Consider the following 19,415-nt stretch of genomic DNA (forward strand, 5'->3'; position numbering starts at 1 on the left):
GCCTTTCCCATGTCTCTCTAATTAATCCTGTCCTTTGCCAGCTGCGCCCACCCTATGCCTGCAAATTTCTTAACCTCATCCGCCCGCCTAACATTCTGTCACCCCCTGCTACACTTACCTTCTCTTGGAATACACTACGTTACCCTTAAGGACAAGCGCTTATCTTTCCTTCGCATCCCACGCCCTGCCCAAGCCCATTCATTCCACTTGATTTCGAATAGGATGTCATTAATCCGCGTTTGTTCCCTCACCCACTCTGCCCGCTTCCGGTCTCTTAACGTAAGTTACACCTATCATTTTCCTTTCCATGGCTCGCTGTGCTGTCCTTAACTTAAGCTGAACCCTTTTCGTTAGACTCCACGTTTCTGCCCCGCAGGTGAGTAACAGTAAGACACAGCTGTTGTACACTTTTGTCTTGAGGGATATTGGTAAACTGCTATTCAATATTCGAGAGAACCTGCCATATGAACTCCACCCCATTTTTATCCTTCTCTAAATCAATTAGATATTTAAAGAAAAAGACATGATACAGCAGAAATATTTTATTTTGGAGGCGCAAAAGAAAACCCAGTCAGAGCGGGATGGAAGAAAATGGCACAGTTTAAGGTTTCGAAGCGTGCACTACGAAACTGGCGAATGGCAGCCGGTTGTTCTCGTGGTAAGCGGCGCGCCAAGCTGGCACGTGCTTCCTGGCATCCGCTATGAAGGCTTCTTTCTCTGCCTCGGGCAGAATTGGCAGCACAGGATTCGTCATCAGGAACATCTCTGCGCAAGAAGAGGGGAACCCACAGTGAGATGGCGCAGATACGCCAATGCATCTTGTGTGTACGGTACGTATATGCCCTGAACCTTATGGGTTGCGCCCTTGCTTGCAGATAACCTTTCATATTGTGGTATTCAGCAGTTGTGCTTGTATAACCTAGATGGCGCTAGGCACGCGCCTTATCACGTCAGCTGATCCATGCATCTGTATACACACCCATCACTGGCTAAGAATAAAGGAGAGCTGTTCAAGGTACGAGGGAGGCAGTATATATCATGATTCTCCGGCTTCGGGCAGAGCATGGCGGAGGACACAACAGATATGTTATGGCTTTTTTATGCGGTCAAGGACGGTAAGGATCGTCTGCAAGTGGTTCCGTATTTACTACGAGACGGCGCGGCATTTTTACCCAGAAACCCAATTAAGCAAGGCTCCTAGCGGATTCTGATAACAAGAGATCTATTGGGATATCGCAGCATTCACTTAGAGTTGCGTACAACGCTATTTGAGCAAGAGAAAGATGCTCCCATCTCTACCTACCGTTCTATACCACTGAACGCCTTTTCATGGATACTGCCCCTTCACACTCACACAGGCGGTCTGCCTGCCTGCGGACTGTACTGACAGTGATAGAAGAGGTGAGTTCACATTCAGCGCATGAGCTGTGACGCAGCTCGTGATGCTCAGCCGGCCGCACGTTACTGCGCTGCGACTTTTTTCTCCCTTTTTTTTCAGAAATTGTTTCCGCACTGATCTTTGTTCACATTTCTTTGAACAACACAATCGCTAAATTTTATGTTTCATTGCGTAAGCATACATATATCCGGAAATAACAAGTCATGGTGGGTCACGAGGGCTCGTAATTACTGCTGAAATTACTAGAGGAAAAAAGTGGAGCTGGCTATGGTTCAAAGGCAATTATTGGCTGCCAGCATACTTGCCGCTATAAAATGCAATAAATCGAAACCCTCCGCCTGTTTCACCGTAAACAGTTACTTCGAGCACGAATTTCCGACTCGCGTCATGTCGCCGGTGCACAAAAGGCTCGTTCCTGCGCTTGGTTAGGCTTCTGAGCGTGTTTCCATTTTTTTAGTTTGTCGAGAAGAAGAGGAACAGGGAAGCGTGGTATGAGTGAAAATAGCAGTGAGACAATGCAAGGTAGTTGAGAGAATATCGTGAAGAGGGTGAAGGATTACAGAGGCGTAGCGTGGAGGGCAAGGACAAGTAGGTACTACAACGCAGCGTGGCGGCAGAGGATGAGGTGCAGCAGCAGGACGCCAAATGGAACTGCACTGACGGAGCGGTTAAGACCTGTCTGTACTAAAGGTACCTTTCCATCTCTAGCATTATGGTTCTTTTCTTGCACTTCCTTGCTCATTGTTCGCAGAGGCGACTCCAAAAAGGACGAAGAATATTTGGTGGATTTAAAAGACGCGAATATTTGCCACTTTTTCCGGCGCCATTGCAATTATTTTTGGCATAAAAAGTTTTTCAATCAATGAGTAACACTTGGTGCAATCGTGCGCACATTGGACTAGCTACGCGGCGTTCGTTAATGCCGGAGTACAGATGGCGCTAGTTGCGGAATATTCAGGGAAGCTCACTGAAGAAGGGGCCTCTGATAGAGAGCCGGCGCCACAGAGAAGGAAAAATTGGATGCTGCCACTTGACGATTTTGCTGCAGCGGTGTATATTGTCCAATTGCCGCGTGGTAGCCCTCATTTGGACACTCTACGGGAGTTTTCATGAAACGTGTATTGTTTCCTATGTTAGAAGTCTTTTGGCAGACATAAGTTCAGTGGACGCAGTGAGGATGACGATGACGGAATGCTGCTCAAAGTATAACTGCCTGCGCGGGGCAGCTGAAAAAAGAAATAAGCTTCGGGCCGCGATAGGAGGCAAGCAGCTGTTAACCGACAGCATGAGTGCCTGTTTTCTGCGCACCAGAAATATCGTGCAAAAAGAATACACGGCTAGACTTGGCAGACTTTTTTTCACTAGGCTCTGAATTATTTCAGCTTGATTAGAACGTCACTGTCGTGCAGCTGTGCTCAGTTATTCACCCTACGACACGGCTAATATTGCGTTCAGAGGTCTCTACGCGATATCCTTTTCTGAGTCTGATATGCCTCTATTGAACCGCATTGAAAAATGCCATATAATTAGCAATATGAATGCGATGCTATGATTTACGCAGTGTGTGGTGATCACCCTCGAATACCCATCACCAGGTCCTTTGTAGATGGCATCTATACCTTTCACAAGCAGAATAAGGGAGTGGCATTCATCGGCCAAAAACAGCCGTGTGTTTACGTGTGAAAGGTGTAAGCTTACGAATTATGCGCTATCACGGCGGTATGAACAGGTTCGAAACTTCCTTTAGCACTGTTGTTGCTTCTTTTTAGAAGCTCGTGACTGTGCCCTTCTTAAGGCATAGCATTGGTAGTGCTGCGTCCTCTGCCCGCAGTCTCGTGAGCGCCACACTTTCCTTCACTCGCTAGGAAGCCAAGTCTGCCTCAAGCAACCACCTACTGGTTCATCGAAGCATCCCTTCGGCTGATTTATAACCGACCATTGCTCAGCCTCTCTATTAGCGAAAAGGTGTATTCCTCCGCATCCTGATCAACGGACGGGGCCATTTGCTTCTCGTTTCAGCTGTAGTATCTCTGGTGAAGCATTCACAAATCATAACACTACCTGCTATTTTTTTTTCTGTTTACCCGTCGAAAGAAACAATTCTTCGACAAACCAGTTCTGCCTCCAATTCATGTCAGGGTCGTAGTCTTGGATGTAACCGAATAGTGCGGCTTCAATTCCCGACGGCTGTTTGTGCACAAGGGGGTCATAGCAGCTTCGTTGTTTCAGTAGTGCTTTTTAAGTGCCCTCAAGGTAAGTGCCCTCTGCGTCCGTTCTAGCCACGAGTCAAACACTGAAATCGTAGTTTGCATGTGACTCTTACTGCAGTGGTTGCAATTATGTGCACTACTAATGTTCCGACGTTTTCTATTTTGTATTATTTTGATCTTTTAGAATGGCTGTTTTTAAGGACCGTGGCCGTCTGTTAACAGCCTTCATGTGACACGTGGCTGTCCAGTTCAAGTGTGCAAAATGGTTACTTGCGGCTTGATTTAACCGCCGCTTAATGCTCGGCGTCGGCCTACCACACAACGTACGTTTAAAATGCGCAAATAAAAATATAAATTATGAGCTTCAGACTAAAAACTACATCTTGGCATTGTATAATTGGTACCGTTGCTTTTATTAATACGATAGTTTTCTGAACAACGACATAAATTTCTTAAATTCTGCCTGGACATGCTTTCATACTTCTGGCCTTTTTTCAGCACCAAGAATTGACCCTGATCGCTTTGGCCAGCCTCAGCCTCAACCCCCCCCACACCCTTCTAACGGTCCAGCGAGCGATCACTAACGCCTAACTGGCCCTAAGCCCTCACATGCCTACCTCATATGTCGAGTCCTGAAACTCTTGTGTTCACCCAATGGCCAATATCAGTGTTGCCAGACTTTGTTTGAGCAGTATAAATGCCACATCGGTAGGTGTGCATGCATGCTTTGTAGGGCGCACTCTCTGTGGCCATGCCATTCAGGCAAGTCTGAGAGTAGGTTGCATGGAAGTGGATGCGACACAACTATCGTTCCCACTTCTCCAATAGGCGGATGGCCAGTTGAAGAGGTCGGCGGGAAGTCAGGAAGTTCCTTATTGCACTGCCATCCAACGGTCCGCCGACTGCATCGTGTGCAGCCTTGCGGGTAGTGACGCAGTGTTCAGCCGCCTTAGCGGATAAACACGTCGAGCCATGGGACAGTAAACCGGCTTCGCGTTGTTTGTTTACTTCGAAGGTTAAAATGTATGCTATCTAGAACACAAAACTTGAACCTACCATGCTCTATTTGAATCACACGCTAAAGTATTGCTCATTGGTCCGAGGTGCTACGACACAAACTAATATTTAAAAGATTTTAATACTGCAAGAAGAAGTGTCCTGGCAACAATAGCAGGTGCTCCATAATTAGCCTCTACAACGTCACTATTCTTAAAACACCGCATTATGAAAGCAATCACCATTAATGAATACCGGATGACTCATCTACACAAAAATCTCAAGTAGAGCAACTTGGCTATACCCAAAAACTCCGTACAAAAGCCTTTTTGAACGAGAACCAGTTTTTGAACGCAATTTTTAAATACATTTTTAAGATTTCACAATAACATTCGATATATCCGCGGATCTCGCGTAGGCAGGTTTGCATATTTTTGCTATTAACGTTTTTGCTGTCGTCAAAAGTGTTCCCCATTGCTTTTATATGGCCGTCTTAACTGCTTGATGCGAGTGATGGAAACACAGTAAAAGAAATACTTTGCAACAATGTGGACAAATGCATAATTAGCATCAATTTTTCATAACGATTCTTTACAATGCTCTTATAATCAAAATTTTTGTCCAAGAATGTTGGACATGACATGAAAGAAATATTCCATACAATATAAGGCTACATGAGCACTGCTATGTACCTTGTCCACGCACAAATTACGGATCTCAGAGGTTAAGATATAAATTGCCGTCATCTCTTTACAGGTACAAATTTTTCAATGTATTCATTCTCTATGTTTCATACACATTCGAACTCCGCTACAACGAACGCCGCTTCAAGGAAATTTTCGCTTCAACGAAATATTTCAGATTCCCCGTCAGCTAGCCATAGAAAACAATACACGCCAGTTCTCGCCACAACGAATTATCTTTTCAGGTGCGTTTCCGCTTCAACGAAATTTTTCTTCAGTGGAGATGGGCTTAACAATTATTTTACGACAAAACAAGCACAAAGTCACCCGTGCGTACTTTCATGGCGTTTAATTTCCCCGAAAACGCTCGCTGGAATCGATGTGTGCCCCATAGTGCGTCGAGTGCGAATGGGTTGCGCCATTCGACATCGTCCGTCATATCGACAGAGAAGCGCAGCGGAGCCGGCCCGACGCAGTGCGATTGTCCGGTGTTTCATTTATGTCAGTGTGCTAGACTCGACGCCAGCATGGCAACGCCGTGCAGAAAGCGCAAGTTCCTTTCTTTGGAGGTTAAAGCACGCATAATCCGAGAGGCCTCAAGCGATAGGAAGAAAGGTGACATCGCTGCGAATTTCGGCATCTCATGTCCGCTAAAAGGGCGCAAGCCAAGATGACCGATTTTTTTTTGGAAATAAATGATATTTTTGAACAGTGCAGTCAGATCTTAGTTTTTTGGGCTGATTTCGCTACAACAAAGTTTCCGCTTCAACGAAATTTTTCGCGCACCCCGTGACTTTATTTGCAGCGGGGTTCAACTGCAATAGCACTAGGGATACTTTACTACAAACTAATGAACAAAATTCCTGTCTCGAAAAAAAAGCAGTCCTGCGGATGTTATTAGGCAACAGGTTTCTTGTTTTAATTCTACAGGAACCGTACAGGTGGGCTGTTGTGGTGATATTTTCCGCATTGCTTTATCCACGGCTTCCCTTCCTCTCTACCGTCATCGCCGTGCCGTGCCGTGCCGCGCAGAACTTCTACGGGAGATGGGAGCTTTGCCACACCGCATGCGCGTTTGTTTTTCCGTTCCCTTCAGCCATTTTACATGACTGGAACAAAAACTGAACTGCACTGAAGAAGCATGCAGGCTAAGTACATGTCTTCACTTTCCCAACTTTCTGAGCCCTGTTTAGAAGGGAGCAGTATGGAGTCAAAAGCGTCAAACATTATAACCTTTGTGACTGGCTCAATGGTATCCACCTATTAGCTTTAGGCCTATCCAGCGGCAAGTGAGCAGTCACTGTCGTAAATGTCCCAGCCTTCCAGCTGGACAAACTTTAACAGCAATGCCGGGTCCACGAGTGGGGTCAGATCTGCCATTTTGATGAATGAACAATGGATAGAAATTGACGCACGTAATACTGCACATATTTTAAATCGCTTGGTGTGTCGTGGACAACACTACGTAATATGCAGGGATACTGTTTTTTTTCTTCGGGCTGGTTCAATCTTCCCAAATGAAGTGCTTGGCAAGCGTCGCCAAGTAAGCACGCACGTGCACTTCCACATTATAGGACGCCATATTCAACGCAGAACACTATTTAAAGCTTAATATTCTTAAATTATCCGAGCAATGAAAAATGTAAATACGAAACACAGTCGCAAACGCTTCCAGAAAATTAACATTTAACTGTTAGCATGCGGCGTGCGATAATTGTAGGTGAAAGAAAATTTCGCTGCATTATCACATATTTATGAGATAATGCAATGTTATATATGCATCAGTCACCCTGTTGTCACGATCATGACTATGCGTTCATTGACGCAAGTAATGCAGTTATGTTAACATCCTCACAGAAAAGGCAATGGTTACACTTACACCACCAAACTTCCCTTTATTTCCGCGCATAGCTTTCCCTCCTTTAATCAAGTCCTCTGCCAAAGAGCATCGAATCGTTCGGTAGCGGGAGAAGCAGCAAACAAGGTGTCAGTACATCAGTGGATCAATGCTACAGCACTCAACCAAACAATTAAATGAACGGGCTATTTTAAAGCATATACAGAAAGGGAACAGTAAAATCTGATGATAAAATTTGAGGCGTTTGATTCCTTAAACCATACGATTCTTGCTAACAAACTTCAAATGTACGGTATCCGCGGTAAACCACTCAGTTTGCTTAAAAGCTACCTCCGACACAGAAGTCGGTCGGTGTCTGTAGATAATGAACTTTCTTCCCTTTTGCCTATCAGTTATGGTGTCCCACAGGGGAGCATACTGGGGCCCCTTTTGTTTAATGCATACATAAATGATATTGTTAGCATAGATCGTTCCACTGATTTTATAATATACGCCGATGATAGCACAATACTTATTTCAAGCCCTAACCTTAACGATTTAATTGTGAAATGTAATGATATACTAAATAAATGATCTAGGTGTTCAATGATGAATAAATAAGATAAATCCCACAAAGTCCAAGGCTATAATATGTCGCGCAAGAAACAAACCGAGGACACCCAATTGCATGCTCGACTTTGAAAATCAACGAAGAGAAATTTTGGAAGTGCGCAAGATCCTTGGAGTATATTTTTCGTGTCATTTAAACTGGGATGGCCATGTCGAACACCTCTGCAAAAAACTCTCTTCGGTCTGCGGAGCCCTTTCGCGATGCCGTGAAACTTTACCTTTGAAATGTAAACTACAAATTTATTATACATTATTTTTTCTCACCTTAACTACTGTAGCTTAGTATGAGACACTAAAAATAACATATATAAGCTTCTATTATTGCACAAGATAATTGTTGAAATAATCGACAATATTGATAACATGACTACCACCAAATACGCCTTCCAACGACATAACATTGTCCGCGTTGATCTTTTGTATAATTTTAAATTATTGCAAAAAATGTATTTTTCCACGGCATCAGTTGTCAATTTCTGCTCTACCCTAGCATCTTAAAACACGCGTCGTGCTAACATACATACAAGAAGTACTAACTCGTGGAATATACCCCGTTTTCGCACCGATTATAAATTACAAATGTTGTCTTATAATCTGCCCCATGTTTTAAATACATATCAACATACAACAGGATGTACAAAAGCTGAGCTGCGGAAATAATTTGTCAAATGCCGTTCTATGTCTCCACTTGTTGATTGTTGAACATTTGCTTTAGTGTTAATGTATTTTTCTTAAAACAAATGTATGACCATTTCAGTGTTCTCATTTTTAAACATTATTCGAGTTAGTGTATATATGTGCCGAGTGTTTTCTTTATTTATTCTACTACTGTATGTGTGACTGGTTTTGCAAAATGTCCTGTACCACTCGTGTCCTACTGCTTGTAGGGGTTTCCTGGACCCAGTCAAGCTGCATAGGCAGCTTTCAGCCAGGAAGCCCTCCAGTTGAACCTGGAAAGTAAACTTATTGACTATCGACTATTTGTTTCCGAAACAAATTTTGTCTGCTTTCTTTCCGACTGCGCGATTTTTAAAAGAAACTTAAGACATGACGTGAGTCCACTTACCAACAGCATTTTCCGTGTTCAAGAATGAAGATTCCCGCTGCCAAACATCCAATGTGATTAGTGTCAAGCCGGCTGACTGGACAAGGTTCTCCACGTAAGACTTTAGCTCAGCCGCATCGGCGATGTCGTGAGTCTTTGGCACGGCGTTTTCGCAAACCTACGAAAGATAAATTATGGATATGTGTTTAAGGCTCCAATAGTTAGCAGTTTGAAGGTGTTAGGGCTATGTAATAGCTACGAAGAGGCATTTACAGGCAGAAGTCTGCAAGTAGTAAGGAGGACGACTAAGAATTTATTCCTAAAGATGAACGCAGTTTCCGCCTGATTTCGTTGTATGGCCACGACTGCAATGGTTTCAACAGAATGAAGGGAAACTGAGACGATGTTCGAGTGACAAATTGGTCCCTTCCATTGAAAAGATGAAAAGGGATACTTTGTCACTCACAAAACACCAGAGAAAAAAACGAAAAAAGTGAAAAAATTTCGAAAGACGAAGCCGAACAAACACAAAAGAGCTGACGGGCGCCGACTACCAATTTTATTTGTTTCATATTGCAAGCCAGCTTCTATACGAAAACCCCTTCTCAATAAAGAAATTGCGACCTTGAGAAGCTAAATAACATAAAATGCGCATTCAATTTGGAAAAAAAGGAATGAGAAAAGCATGAAAAAAACATCGTTAGAAGGAAGTAAATAATAGCGGTATGTTTCATGCCGGTCGTAGCACGTTTATTAATAAGTTGGCGCTTTTATTGCTTTGAAAAGAAGTTTGTTTTGTGCTATTTCGTTCCTTTTTCCCGAAACGAGCATGATCTTCTTGTATTGCTTTTCGCAGCCACACGTGTGACTCTGAGCGGCTCTTTGCGTAGAAGCTGGATTCCATTAGAAAGCAAATCCACTTGGTTTCAAAAAGCTTAAAATTGTTTTGAACGCGAAAGTTTTTATAAACAGCATAATCGATAGATCTTGGAAGTTCGCACGTACATCGTGGTACTTTGTCCAAGGCTCCAGCTTGGCCATCCGCCGAATGAAGTCGAACACGTCGCAGCGACCCAGGAACAGAAGCAGGCACTCTCCGCCGGGCGCCAGGAGGCGGGAGATGTTTGCGAACGCCCTGGGCTGGTCCCTCACCCAGTGAAGGGTCCTCATGCTGTACACGCGCCGGAATTTTCCGTGCTCCGCCAGGAATTGCTCCACATCCAAGCCTATGTCCAGCTGCTTATACTCGATGCTGGGGTGCGGGAAGTGCTCTCGGGCATACTCGAGCATCTTGGCAGAGAAGTCTGTGGCCACGATCCGTCGACATGGAGGGCACCTGCCGAGCACAACGTGCCGCTCATGAGGGACTCGAGGCTGGACTCTCTTCCATAGCGGACAGACTGTTTCGTCTCTAGTGAACTACAGGCGGTGCTACTGTAAACAAGAATATGTAAGCTAGAAGGACTGCTGAGTTCAACAATGGCCGACGATCTAGGTGTGGTTAGGCCAAATGCGAATTAGGTTTCGCTTCGAGGCTCGGTTTTCAAGGTCAAGTAGGCTTCAGACAAAGATCGGTGAAGTCGGACTTAACGTCCGCTCCACCTTAAGGTTATCACTCGATATCGTTAATGGGTTAATGCACATATATGAGGAATTGGTACTTCTCGACATTACATTCATAGATCCCTGGGAGTCCTCTTATACCACTCCTGGCGCAGTGGTGCAGCGGATAAGCGATGCGCCACTGCCCTGCGTTGGCAGGTACTGCCACCGGTGAGGCTTGTGAGACCCAGGTTGCTGTTCCAGACCAACACTTGGTCATTCTTGGTTTCGCTGCGAGACCTGCAAGCTTCGTACAAGCAACAGCTAAATGCCAGGAATGGCCACTATAAGTGCTAGCGCACTAAAAATTGCTCATCGATGCTATTTCGCCTCGCAAGGCTACGTCCAGATCACGAAACACGTTGTAGTGAAGGGGAAACAAGTGGAAGTGAAGGACGCGAGTAAGGGTAGCCCTCATACGTGCAGCACGAAACCGACAAAAAAAAAAAGCGGACTGCATCATGCAGTCATGAGCGAGCGCGGGGCGCCTCCGCATACAACGAACATCGTAACACACTGCAGCTACGTCTGAGTGCACGATTTCGGCAATGCCAAACTGATGGCGAGTCATTGGTTCACTGGAAGAACCACGAAATTCTTCATAGCGAAACTTACTGGAGGCCACGACTGGACTGTGAACTGCTTGATTCATTTAGCATAGTGACTACACACTATGAAGTGTTAACTTTAATTACAAATAAGGAAATATATTCGGTCTGTTATTGGCCGCCAAATGCGCATATTTCCACATTTTTTTTATTTTTATGAAGGCTTTCTTTCATTTGTTGTAGAAAACAACTATAAGTTGATCGCCGCAGGTGATTAAAATATTGATATGGGTATTAACACACTTACTAGCACAAATTTTAACAACCTTCTCTTGTCATTTGGATTTGACAACGTTATTAAAGAACCAACCAGAATAACCACTGAATGCGAGTCAGTACTAGACATCTTCGTAACAAACCTTTCATCGCAAGATATAATAGCTGGTGCCCTAACATGTTCCATTAGTGATCATCTTCCCGTGTTCCTTTGTCTACAAGTTGCCCGCACTCTAAACTGTTCGTCTGCTGACAGTCTTTACCAGTCAGTAACCGATACGGCTCTTAACGCGTTTAGGAATGAGCTGCTTCAAATAGACTGGCGTGAAGTCTTGAATATACATTACGCTAACAATGCCTACAATGTTTTTCTCGATACCTTGAAAAGATTGTACAATGCGCATTTTCCTGTTAAAAGACGCAAAAAGAGTAGAAAAATTCGAAAGCCATGGGTCACATTTGAAGTGTACCAACTAATGAGAGCAAAAGATAAGCTCTACAGACAGTTCTTAAACACCAGCAATCCTGATGATTTGGCCGTCTTTAAACAGTATCAGAACCAACTAATGAAACAACTGCGTACTGCACGTAAAGAGTACTTCTCAAGTTTTTTGGACGATAAAAATGTGCGGACTGAGTTGCTCTAGGACAAATTAAACACGCTATAGTGTTGCAATAACCAACGTACCTACATTTCTAAACTAACGATTGATGGCAAAGTTTTGCACGAGGCGGAACTGGCTGATGCTCTCAATATTTTTTTTACAAAGATTAGTACGCCAGGAAGCTCCTGAAATGCATGTCAATATATCAGCACGCGGAATGCAAAATCAATATTTCTACAGCCAGTGAATGTACAGGAAGTAATCTCAACAATAAAAAATTTAAAGAACAGCAGCAGTAGGGATATCAACGAAATTCAAATAAAACCAGTAAAGTATGTTGCAGATGTCATTGCACCAGTTTTAACGCATATTTTTAATAAATGTCTGACGACATCGACATTTCCAGTGCAAATGCAAACCGCAAAAGTAGTAGTGCTTTTTAAAAAGGGAAGCCGAAATTAATTGGGCAATTACCGTCCGGTGTCTATCTTACCTATATTTTCTAAGTCCCTTGAAAAAATAATACACTGTACGCTTGTAAATTTTGTTCATCACTGTGAAATAATAACGAAACACCAGTTTGGGTTTACGAATATGTCTATAGAATTAGCTCTGCTTCACGAGAAAGAGTATATTTTAACACAGTTTGAACGCAAAACAATAGTACTCAGCCTATTTGTCGATTTTTCTAAGGCATTCGACCTGGTTAATCATGATGTTCTGCTGCAGAAGCTGGACTTTTACGGTATACGAGGGTGTGGATTAGAGTTATGGCAGCCATATTTATCTCATCGATGTCAAGTAGTCCAAATAAGACACTCGCGATCACGAGTGCTGCCACTGCCTGGTGGTGTTCCACAAGGCAGCATATTGGGCCCCTTGCTATTTAACCTGTATATAAATGACATTGTTAACATTAATCAGAATGCCAAATTCATTATATACGCAGATGATACCAGCATATTTTTTTCTGGTAATAACATCGATAAACTTATCACTGATTGCAATGATACCATAGTCAAACTGCAGCAATGGTACTTATCCAATTACATGAAGATTAACGAAAATAAAACAAAAGCAGTTGTCTTCCAGTCGAAAAATAAACCTGTTCCTCCTCATGCCGATATTGTTTTAAACTCTCATCCTGTTGCCAATATTGACCAGTTTAAACGTCTAGGCGTTATATTCACTGCCAATCTGTCCTGGGAATCGCATGTGAATTTTGTATAGCCAAACTTGCTCGAATAACCGGTGTAGTCGGTCGTATCCGATACATGCTTTCTACTAAAACAAAAATATTGGTCTACAATTCTCTTTTCTATCCACACGTAAACTATTGCCAACTTGTCTGGGCACGACTACTTTCTCTAACACACAAAAATATTCCATATGCAAAAACGGTATCTACGCCACGTGTACAATGCTGGTTATAATGCAACCACTGCAGAAGTTTTTCACAGGGCACACGTTATTACAGCTCACAAGCTATACCACTACCGTTTGAGTGCTAGGTTTAAATATGAAGTGAAAAAAAATATTTATAGCCTCGATGCCTTGGCGCATTGAGAAAGAAATGAGAAATGTTATTATCTAGACGTGGAGAAAACTGGAAGGTTGCTGTACCATGCACGCTTGAATTCTGGTATGGAGAGTTTGTGTTTTTCTCTGCCATCTCTTTTAAACTATTATCAGTCACTGAATTTTGATTTATTTAGTTGTTCCACTGTTACACTTAGAGACCTGTTTGCTCATTGACTAACGTGATTTTATCTATTCTGGTGTTTGTTTTATCTAGCTCAGGACTTTTCCTTTCCTTCGGCATTTATCAAGTGTCTTGATATGCTTATCGCTTGTTCATTATTTTGTGCTGACGGTGTTTGATTGATCTGGCTCAGGACGTTTTCTTTTATTTTGCTTTGATCAAGTGTCTTGATTTGTTTATCGCTTGTTTATGCTCTGGTGCTGTCTAGACGCTGCCTTATATATGGGTCTGCGGACTCGTCAAGCTGCTGCCAAGTGGCAGCTTTTTTTCCGTAGCCCCTTTATCTGTAACACCTGATGGAAAATAAAGATTTGATTTGATTTGATTCTTTTATGCGTGTCTAACGAGAGCTTTTGGCTTTGCTTGATAGATTTCCCCGAAGCCTGCCTTTTTTCGAGCTTCTCAATCGCATGTAGCGTGATATCGACGCGGTTTAATTACCCCAGGTGGCCGCAAATAATCCAGCGCGTCAGTCCTGCGGTCGTAGAAAAAACGTAAACATCACCAGGAGCTGAGCCTCTTCCATATTCTGGTGTGTCTAGTTTTATTTCTGTAATGTTTAGCTACAGTGACTTCATAATTCTCACTTGTAATGTGAGCTCTGAGAAAGGAGAACCGGTGGAGTAGGTTCACAAACACTTTTCCATGTATTTCTCTTTAGCATTCTCGGTGAACTTCATGTGCTTTAGTCGAATGTATTTTATGCATTTCCTGTGAATATGTCTCAGCTTTTATCAATGCCTCAGTAGCAGTTTGTTATGGCGTAAGAATGCGTTTCTTTACTTGCAGCAGTGGTTGCAACCGGATTCGCACGTCTTGAGTAATGGAAGATAATTGGCTTCAATGAAGAACGCCTGGACCTGTTTTAAAATTCTAGCGGTGTCGGCACTGCTATCGCGGACACAATCTTCAAGGAGCCGCTGTCACCTGCGCAGGATGTGTTCTCGAGTGACGTCCCCCGTTCCGCAGCCGATGTCTAAGAACTGCTGCTGGGGGTCGCTTGCCGGGTACTTCCACTCGAACGAGCCTAAGAATTGGAGAAATGGCTTCTTGTGCAGCGCTATCTTGCTGGCGTATGCATCGGGAGCGTCTTTCGTCAGGAACGGCCCCGTGGGAGCCGACCTTGAGGCGCTCATCTCAGGCATTGTTTCCAGTGGCATAGTTTCTGCACCACAGGAGAACAACATGGTTACTATACGCCCCTCATACGGGCAGCTGCAGGTGGCTTTAATCAGCCGAAAGAAAACTTCCTGCGATAAAAGCGGCAGGAAGAGTTTTTGGTATTCGCAGATTAATTAATTGCTCTACCAGTGCGAAATGCTTAGAAGACAGCAGCAAAAATACATTGATTTTAACGCGACAGGGCTAATGCTCCTGTGATTAAAGTGATTAAAGCATATCATTGAATGAGAAGATAAAGTTGACATGACGTGATTATGATTTGTAAGAATGGAAAGTAAATTTATAGCACTGGAAAGAAAACTGGGGTGAGATGGGAACCAAGAATGAGCCCTATAGGCCACCGAGGCGCATTCGTTGGACTTGATGGAAGGGGGAACTTCCGTGCTTTGTCCAACAGTGTCCATGTCCGCGAAGTAACACGCAAACGGGACCTCTGGCCGCTGCAGGGATCTATTAAAGCTATCGGGTCATACCCATAAGGCGGGCCTTAAGCTTACCCCGATTTTTTTTTCTAGCCAAGGCCGTTAGATGGTTTTGGTTGCCTGAGGCCGAGTATACAAATCTTTAGAAGACTTTGCAACACCTCCCCCTCCCCCCTTCCTGTCATCCTCTCTGCCTGAAGCATGCTGTGCACATACATTCTTGGAACGACAACAAACATGCAGAAGTGTAAAGGCAAGCGTGAACATTTATTTCGGCAGAAAATTGGGAAGGTATTGCGAAGAGCCATTACTGGATGAAAACAACAGACTGAAGTTCCGCACGAAATGACATAGCGGCCAGTTAGAGCACTGTCTATGGAATATTTCACTGATTGAAGACCGTCATACACGATCGCGTCTAGCTTTTAGCGCCGTATTTCATGCCCACTCATCAAATAATGCCCTAGCGCTCATACTCTGAAGGGGTCACAAAAAAAAAAATACAGTCGAACCCCGCTACAACAAACTTGACGGGGTGCGCGAAAAATTTCGTTGAAGCGGAAATTTCGTTGCGGCGAAATCAGCCCAAAAAACTCAGATCTGACAGCACTGTTCAAAAATATCATTTATTTACAAAAAATTGTGTCATCTTGGCGGGTGCGAGTTCCACAATTGGCCAACAACTGCATCGCGATATCGTCGTCATGCGCACCAATGAAAGCACGAATGGTGTCAAATGCGTCCATCAAACGCCTGGTGCACCTTGCACGTCGCTCTCATCTTCGGACGAGGCGTCGTTGTGGCGAGCCTCTTCAATTATTGCTTCATCGGTTAGCTCCTCGTGAAACACTGGTCAATCGCACTGTGTCGGGCCGGCTCCACTGCGCTTCTTTGTCGATATGACGGACGATATGACGCACGATATGACTTACGATGTCGAATGGCGCCACCCATTCGCACTCGACGCACTATGGGGCACACATCGATTCCTGCAAGCGTTTTCAGGGAAATTAAACGCCATGAACGTACGGACGGGTAACGTTGGGCTTGTTTTGTCGTAAAATAAATTATAAACCCATTTCCACTGAAGAAAAATTTTGTTGAAGCGGAAACGCACCTCAAAAGATAACTCGTTGTGGCGAGAACTAGCGTGTATTGTTTTCTATTGCTAGCTGACGGGGAATCTGAAATATTTTGTTGAAGCGAAAGTTTCCTTGAAGCGGCGTTCGTTGTAGCGGGGTTCGATTGTATTAATTATTACGTTTAAGAGAAAAAAACAATAGTCCGAAATGCCTTTCCTCGCTGCGCATTTCGCTGTTTGGGGGAACTCGCCTCCTGTTATTGTCGCCAACGTAATGTAGTCTTGCAAATGCTAGGCTTGTTTAGAGAACAAGACATGTCAGACATAGCCGACGGAGTTCGGTGCCTGCCCAGTGGCTTTGTTTTTGTTCATGCCCCTACGTTACAGTTCCTGATAGCATCACGCTCACAGTGCATCTGCAAGAAACGAACAGTGCACTCTGCAATGTGCTCGTGACACCGCTGCATTCAGGAACGAACGCAGGTCACTGCTCACAGAGCAACGGATGAGTGGCAGAATAATTTCGCTTACCACTTATATCTATCTTCGGAATTTTTTTTAAGTACATCCGTACCGTACATCTGTACGGTACATCCGTACCGCACTCGAGAGTGGAGCGACGCTGGCAGATATGCGGAATGGTGCGATGTGCTCATAGCGGGCAATTTCTTTTTCCTTTTCTTTTCACTATTTTTTAAGCGATAATATGGACGGTAAAATTTAGAGCTTTGCCTATCACTCGCAGCAGAAGGGTGATTGGGCCGGCAGCCAAAGCATCATCAGCACGCGTCAAATACGGCGGTCATATTATGCGAAGCATATTAACGTAGGTTTCGGGCCTTCGCGCGACGCCCGGCGGTGGCCACCATTGACCCTGAAGTGGGGTCACGTGACATGACGTCACGTGATGACGTCACACCGGCTGCAGATGGGGCCTCATATCGCGCCGTCGGACGTCGCCCGGCGGAGGCCTCCACGCTTCGGTTCGCACCGTTGCGCGCGACGCGGCGGCGGCGCCACCATCGCTGCATCACGTGATATGTGACGTCACGCCAGGGATGAAGCGGCGCGCGCCCGCCGTCGCGTCAGTCTCTGTGCCCGCAACCGCGCCAGCGTCTTTGCGCCGGGCGTGTATGCGGTCAAGATGCCTCCAAACGCTAAGGACGTTAATAATAGGAATGCAAAACGAAGGCTGCAGCGTGCTACGGAAACCGATGAAGAACGCGAAGAACGCCTAGCCAAGCGGCGCGCTCAATATGCGGCTCGACGACAACGCTCCGAGGGTGTTTCGCATCCACTGGGCTTAACCTTGATAAGCCTCCAATTTTTTCCACCGATTTCTCTTGAAGGCAAAAATAGCAAGAGCTCGCGCAAGAGGAATCCCCTCGGCGCAGCATGACAAGAACTATTCCATTCGAAGAACCGGTTGCAGGAAGCAGCTTTTGCGACAAAAGAAAGCAATTATTTCATCGCGAGGGAATTTCGTTGCGCAGCATTACGTCCAATTTGTGTTAAACTTAAAATATTAAAATTCGTATTAAAGAAAAACCATAACAGCTTTTTGTGCCAAGTGTCCTTAAAGATGCAGACGGAAGAATTTGTGCGAGGTTGATTTCATGTCATAAACTTTTCTATGCGTTCTAAAATATTATAAATAAATTTTCAGTGAGCTCAAAAGTAAACAACTGCAGTAAATAATACAAGAAAAAGCAAACGCCCGGCTGCATATTTCTCCGTTTTTTTTTCCGCATCACTAGCAAGTGTAAGCCGCAGTAAAATACGCCGACTGTCAGCTCACCTGAAAGATTGTTCATTGACCACAGGCTTGCAACTCAAGATCGAGTTCGTACAAAGTGCTGCAGCTAATGCGGTCCAGAGAGTCCGTGGTGTTGTGCCTGAAATGTGGAAGGTAAAAGGCAGTTTTTAAACCCTCAACGCCATCTTCCATGCAATGGCTGCGGCACAGCTGAGGAGAATTTTGTTTGCTTTTCATCTGTTTATATTCCTTATCTGTTTCCTAACAAACGACGTAAACAGCTTCAGAGGAAGTCTAAGTGATAAAGTCCTATTGTGGACTTTTAGATAATTCTTAATCCTCAAGGGTTGCTCACGCTGTCCGAGCAAGCGATTCGAAAAACATCGCGCCACAGACAATAGCGGTCTCTTGCACCTGTTCCGGCTCGCTAAGCGGACCTTCAACGAACCCACATATCGGTCACAGGAAGATCGAGGTTAACAGCACTACGTGTAAATGTGGCATATTGTCAACAATCGATATTCTTCATTTCTGATTTAAAAAAAAGCAAGAATTAACCCAGGCAGAATGCATGGTCCATATCATAAATTTTCGCCAAAGGACGGGCATTTGCAAACCAGTCTTTTCATCGCGTATGCTGATCGTTACAAATAAAGAATTCCATTTTAGTACGCTCCACTTTTTTCTTTAGTGTGGACGCCTTAATCACGGCCAGTCTGCTCCTATAGAATAAGAGTTTAGCCGCCCCAATACTAGGTTTATCGAAAGAAACAGAAGAGAAGAAAAATGGAAAGTGAGCGTGAATTTCTTACCTGCAAGTGTGGGTGACGAATAAATTCGCGACGCTGGGGCGTAAGGTTCCAAACAAATTGTCCTGCACTAAACCGGTTGTGGTTGTTAAAGCTGCTAGAGGTCTCCTTATTAGAGGCGGGCAAGCAGCAGTCTGGGGCTACAGACGACGAGCAAGCTCTAGGTGACGTCAAAAAATTGATAGCAAATGCACATAAAGCTCTTATAAAGGGTAAAAACAAAATATTGAGCGTATACCGTCCGGCGTACGCTTTCATGAAGGGACCATTACAAAAGCTGCAGTGCGAGAGGGGGGAGGGAGGGGGGGGCTGGAAACGGTAGTGGGAGAGTTCAAACTCCCGATGCGCGTAGTCTCATTTTTTTTTTTTTTTTGCTGAGCCATGTGAAAACGGACGCAGCTGTGGGTTCGCGGATGTTTGCGGGCGCAGAGGTTTCCTGCCGGTGTCACGGGAAGAGTGCATGATGTACTACTATGCTACAATATGCCCTGCGCCTGGAGCCTGTGCATTCGTCCCTGTAGTGAGAGAACCGGCAGCCGATCTGTAGCTTCGTAGTCGGCTGTGAGCCTGAG

General features: G+C 44.4%; 1 protein-coding gene across 1 annotated transcript; it reads right to left on the minus strand.

The window, feature by feature from the left end:
• Positions 1-527: 527 nt before the first annotated feature.
• Positions 528-19,093, minus strand: LOC144124555 (juvenile hormone acid O-methyltransferase-like). The gene is made up of 6 exons (XM_077657301.1): positions 18,847-19,093; positions 18,077-18,173; positions 14,521-14,758; positions 9,806-10,136; positions 8,822-8,978; positions 528-765 (listed from the first exon to the last, which is right to left on the minus strand). Exons 2-6 carry the CDS (start codon positions 18,090-18,092, stop codon positions 602-604), a joined length of 906 nt encoding a protein of 301 aa, XP_077513427.1. The 5' UTR covers positions 18,093-18,173; positions 18,847-19,093; the 3' UTR covers positions 528-601.
• Between the last annotated feature and the right edge of the window lie 322 nt (positions 19,094-19,415).

Source organism: Amblyomma americanum, chromosome 3 (assembly GCF_052857255.1).
Source record: "Amblyomma americanum isolate KBUSLIRL-KWMA chromosome 3, ASM5285725v1, whole genome shotgun sequence".
In the NCBI taxonomy this organism is placed as follows: Eukaryota; Metazoa; Arthropoda; class Arachnida; order Ixodida; family Ixodidae; genus Amblyomma; species Amblyomma americanum.

What these genes read in the sequence shown, in the direction of transcription:
- LOC144124555 (XM_077657301.1), bottom strand. An exon ending in CTTGGACAAAGTACCACGAT is followed by an intron (nt 8,979 to 9,805) that starts GTACGTGCGAAC and finishes TATCTTTCGTAG; the next exon opens with GTTTGCGAAAACGCCGTGCC. An exon ending in GAACACGGAAAATGCTGTTG is followed by an intron (nt 766 to 8,821) that starts GTAAGTGGACTC and finishes CTTCTTGCGCAG; the next exon opens with AGATGTTCCTGATGACGAAT.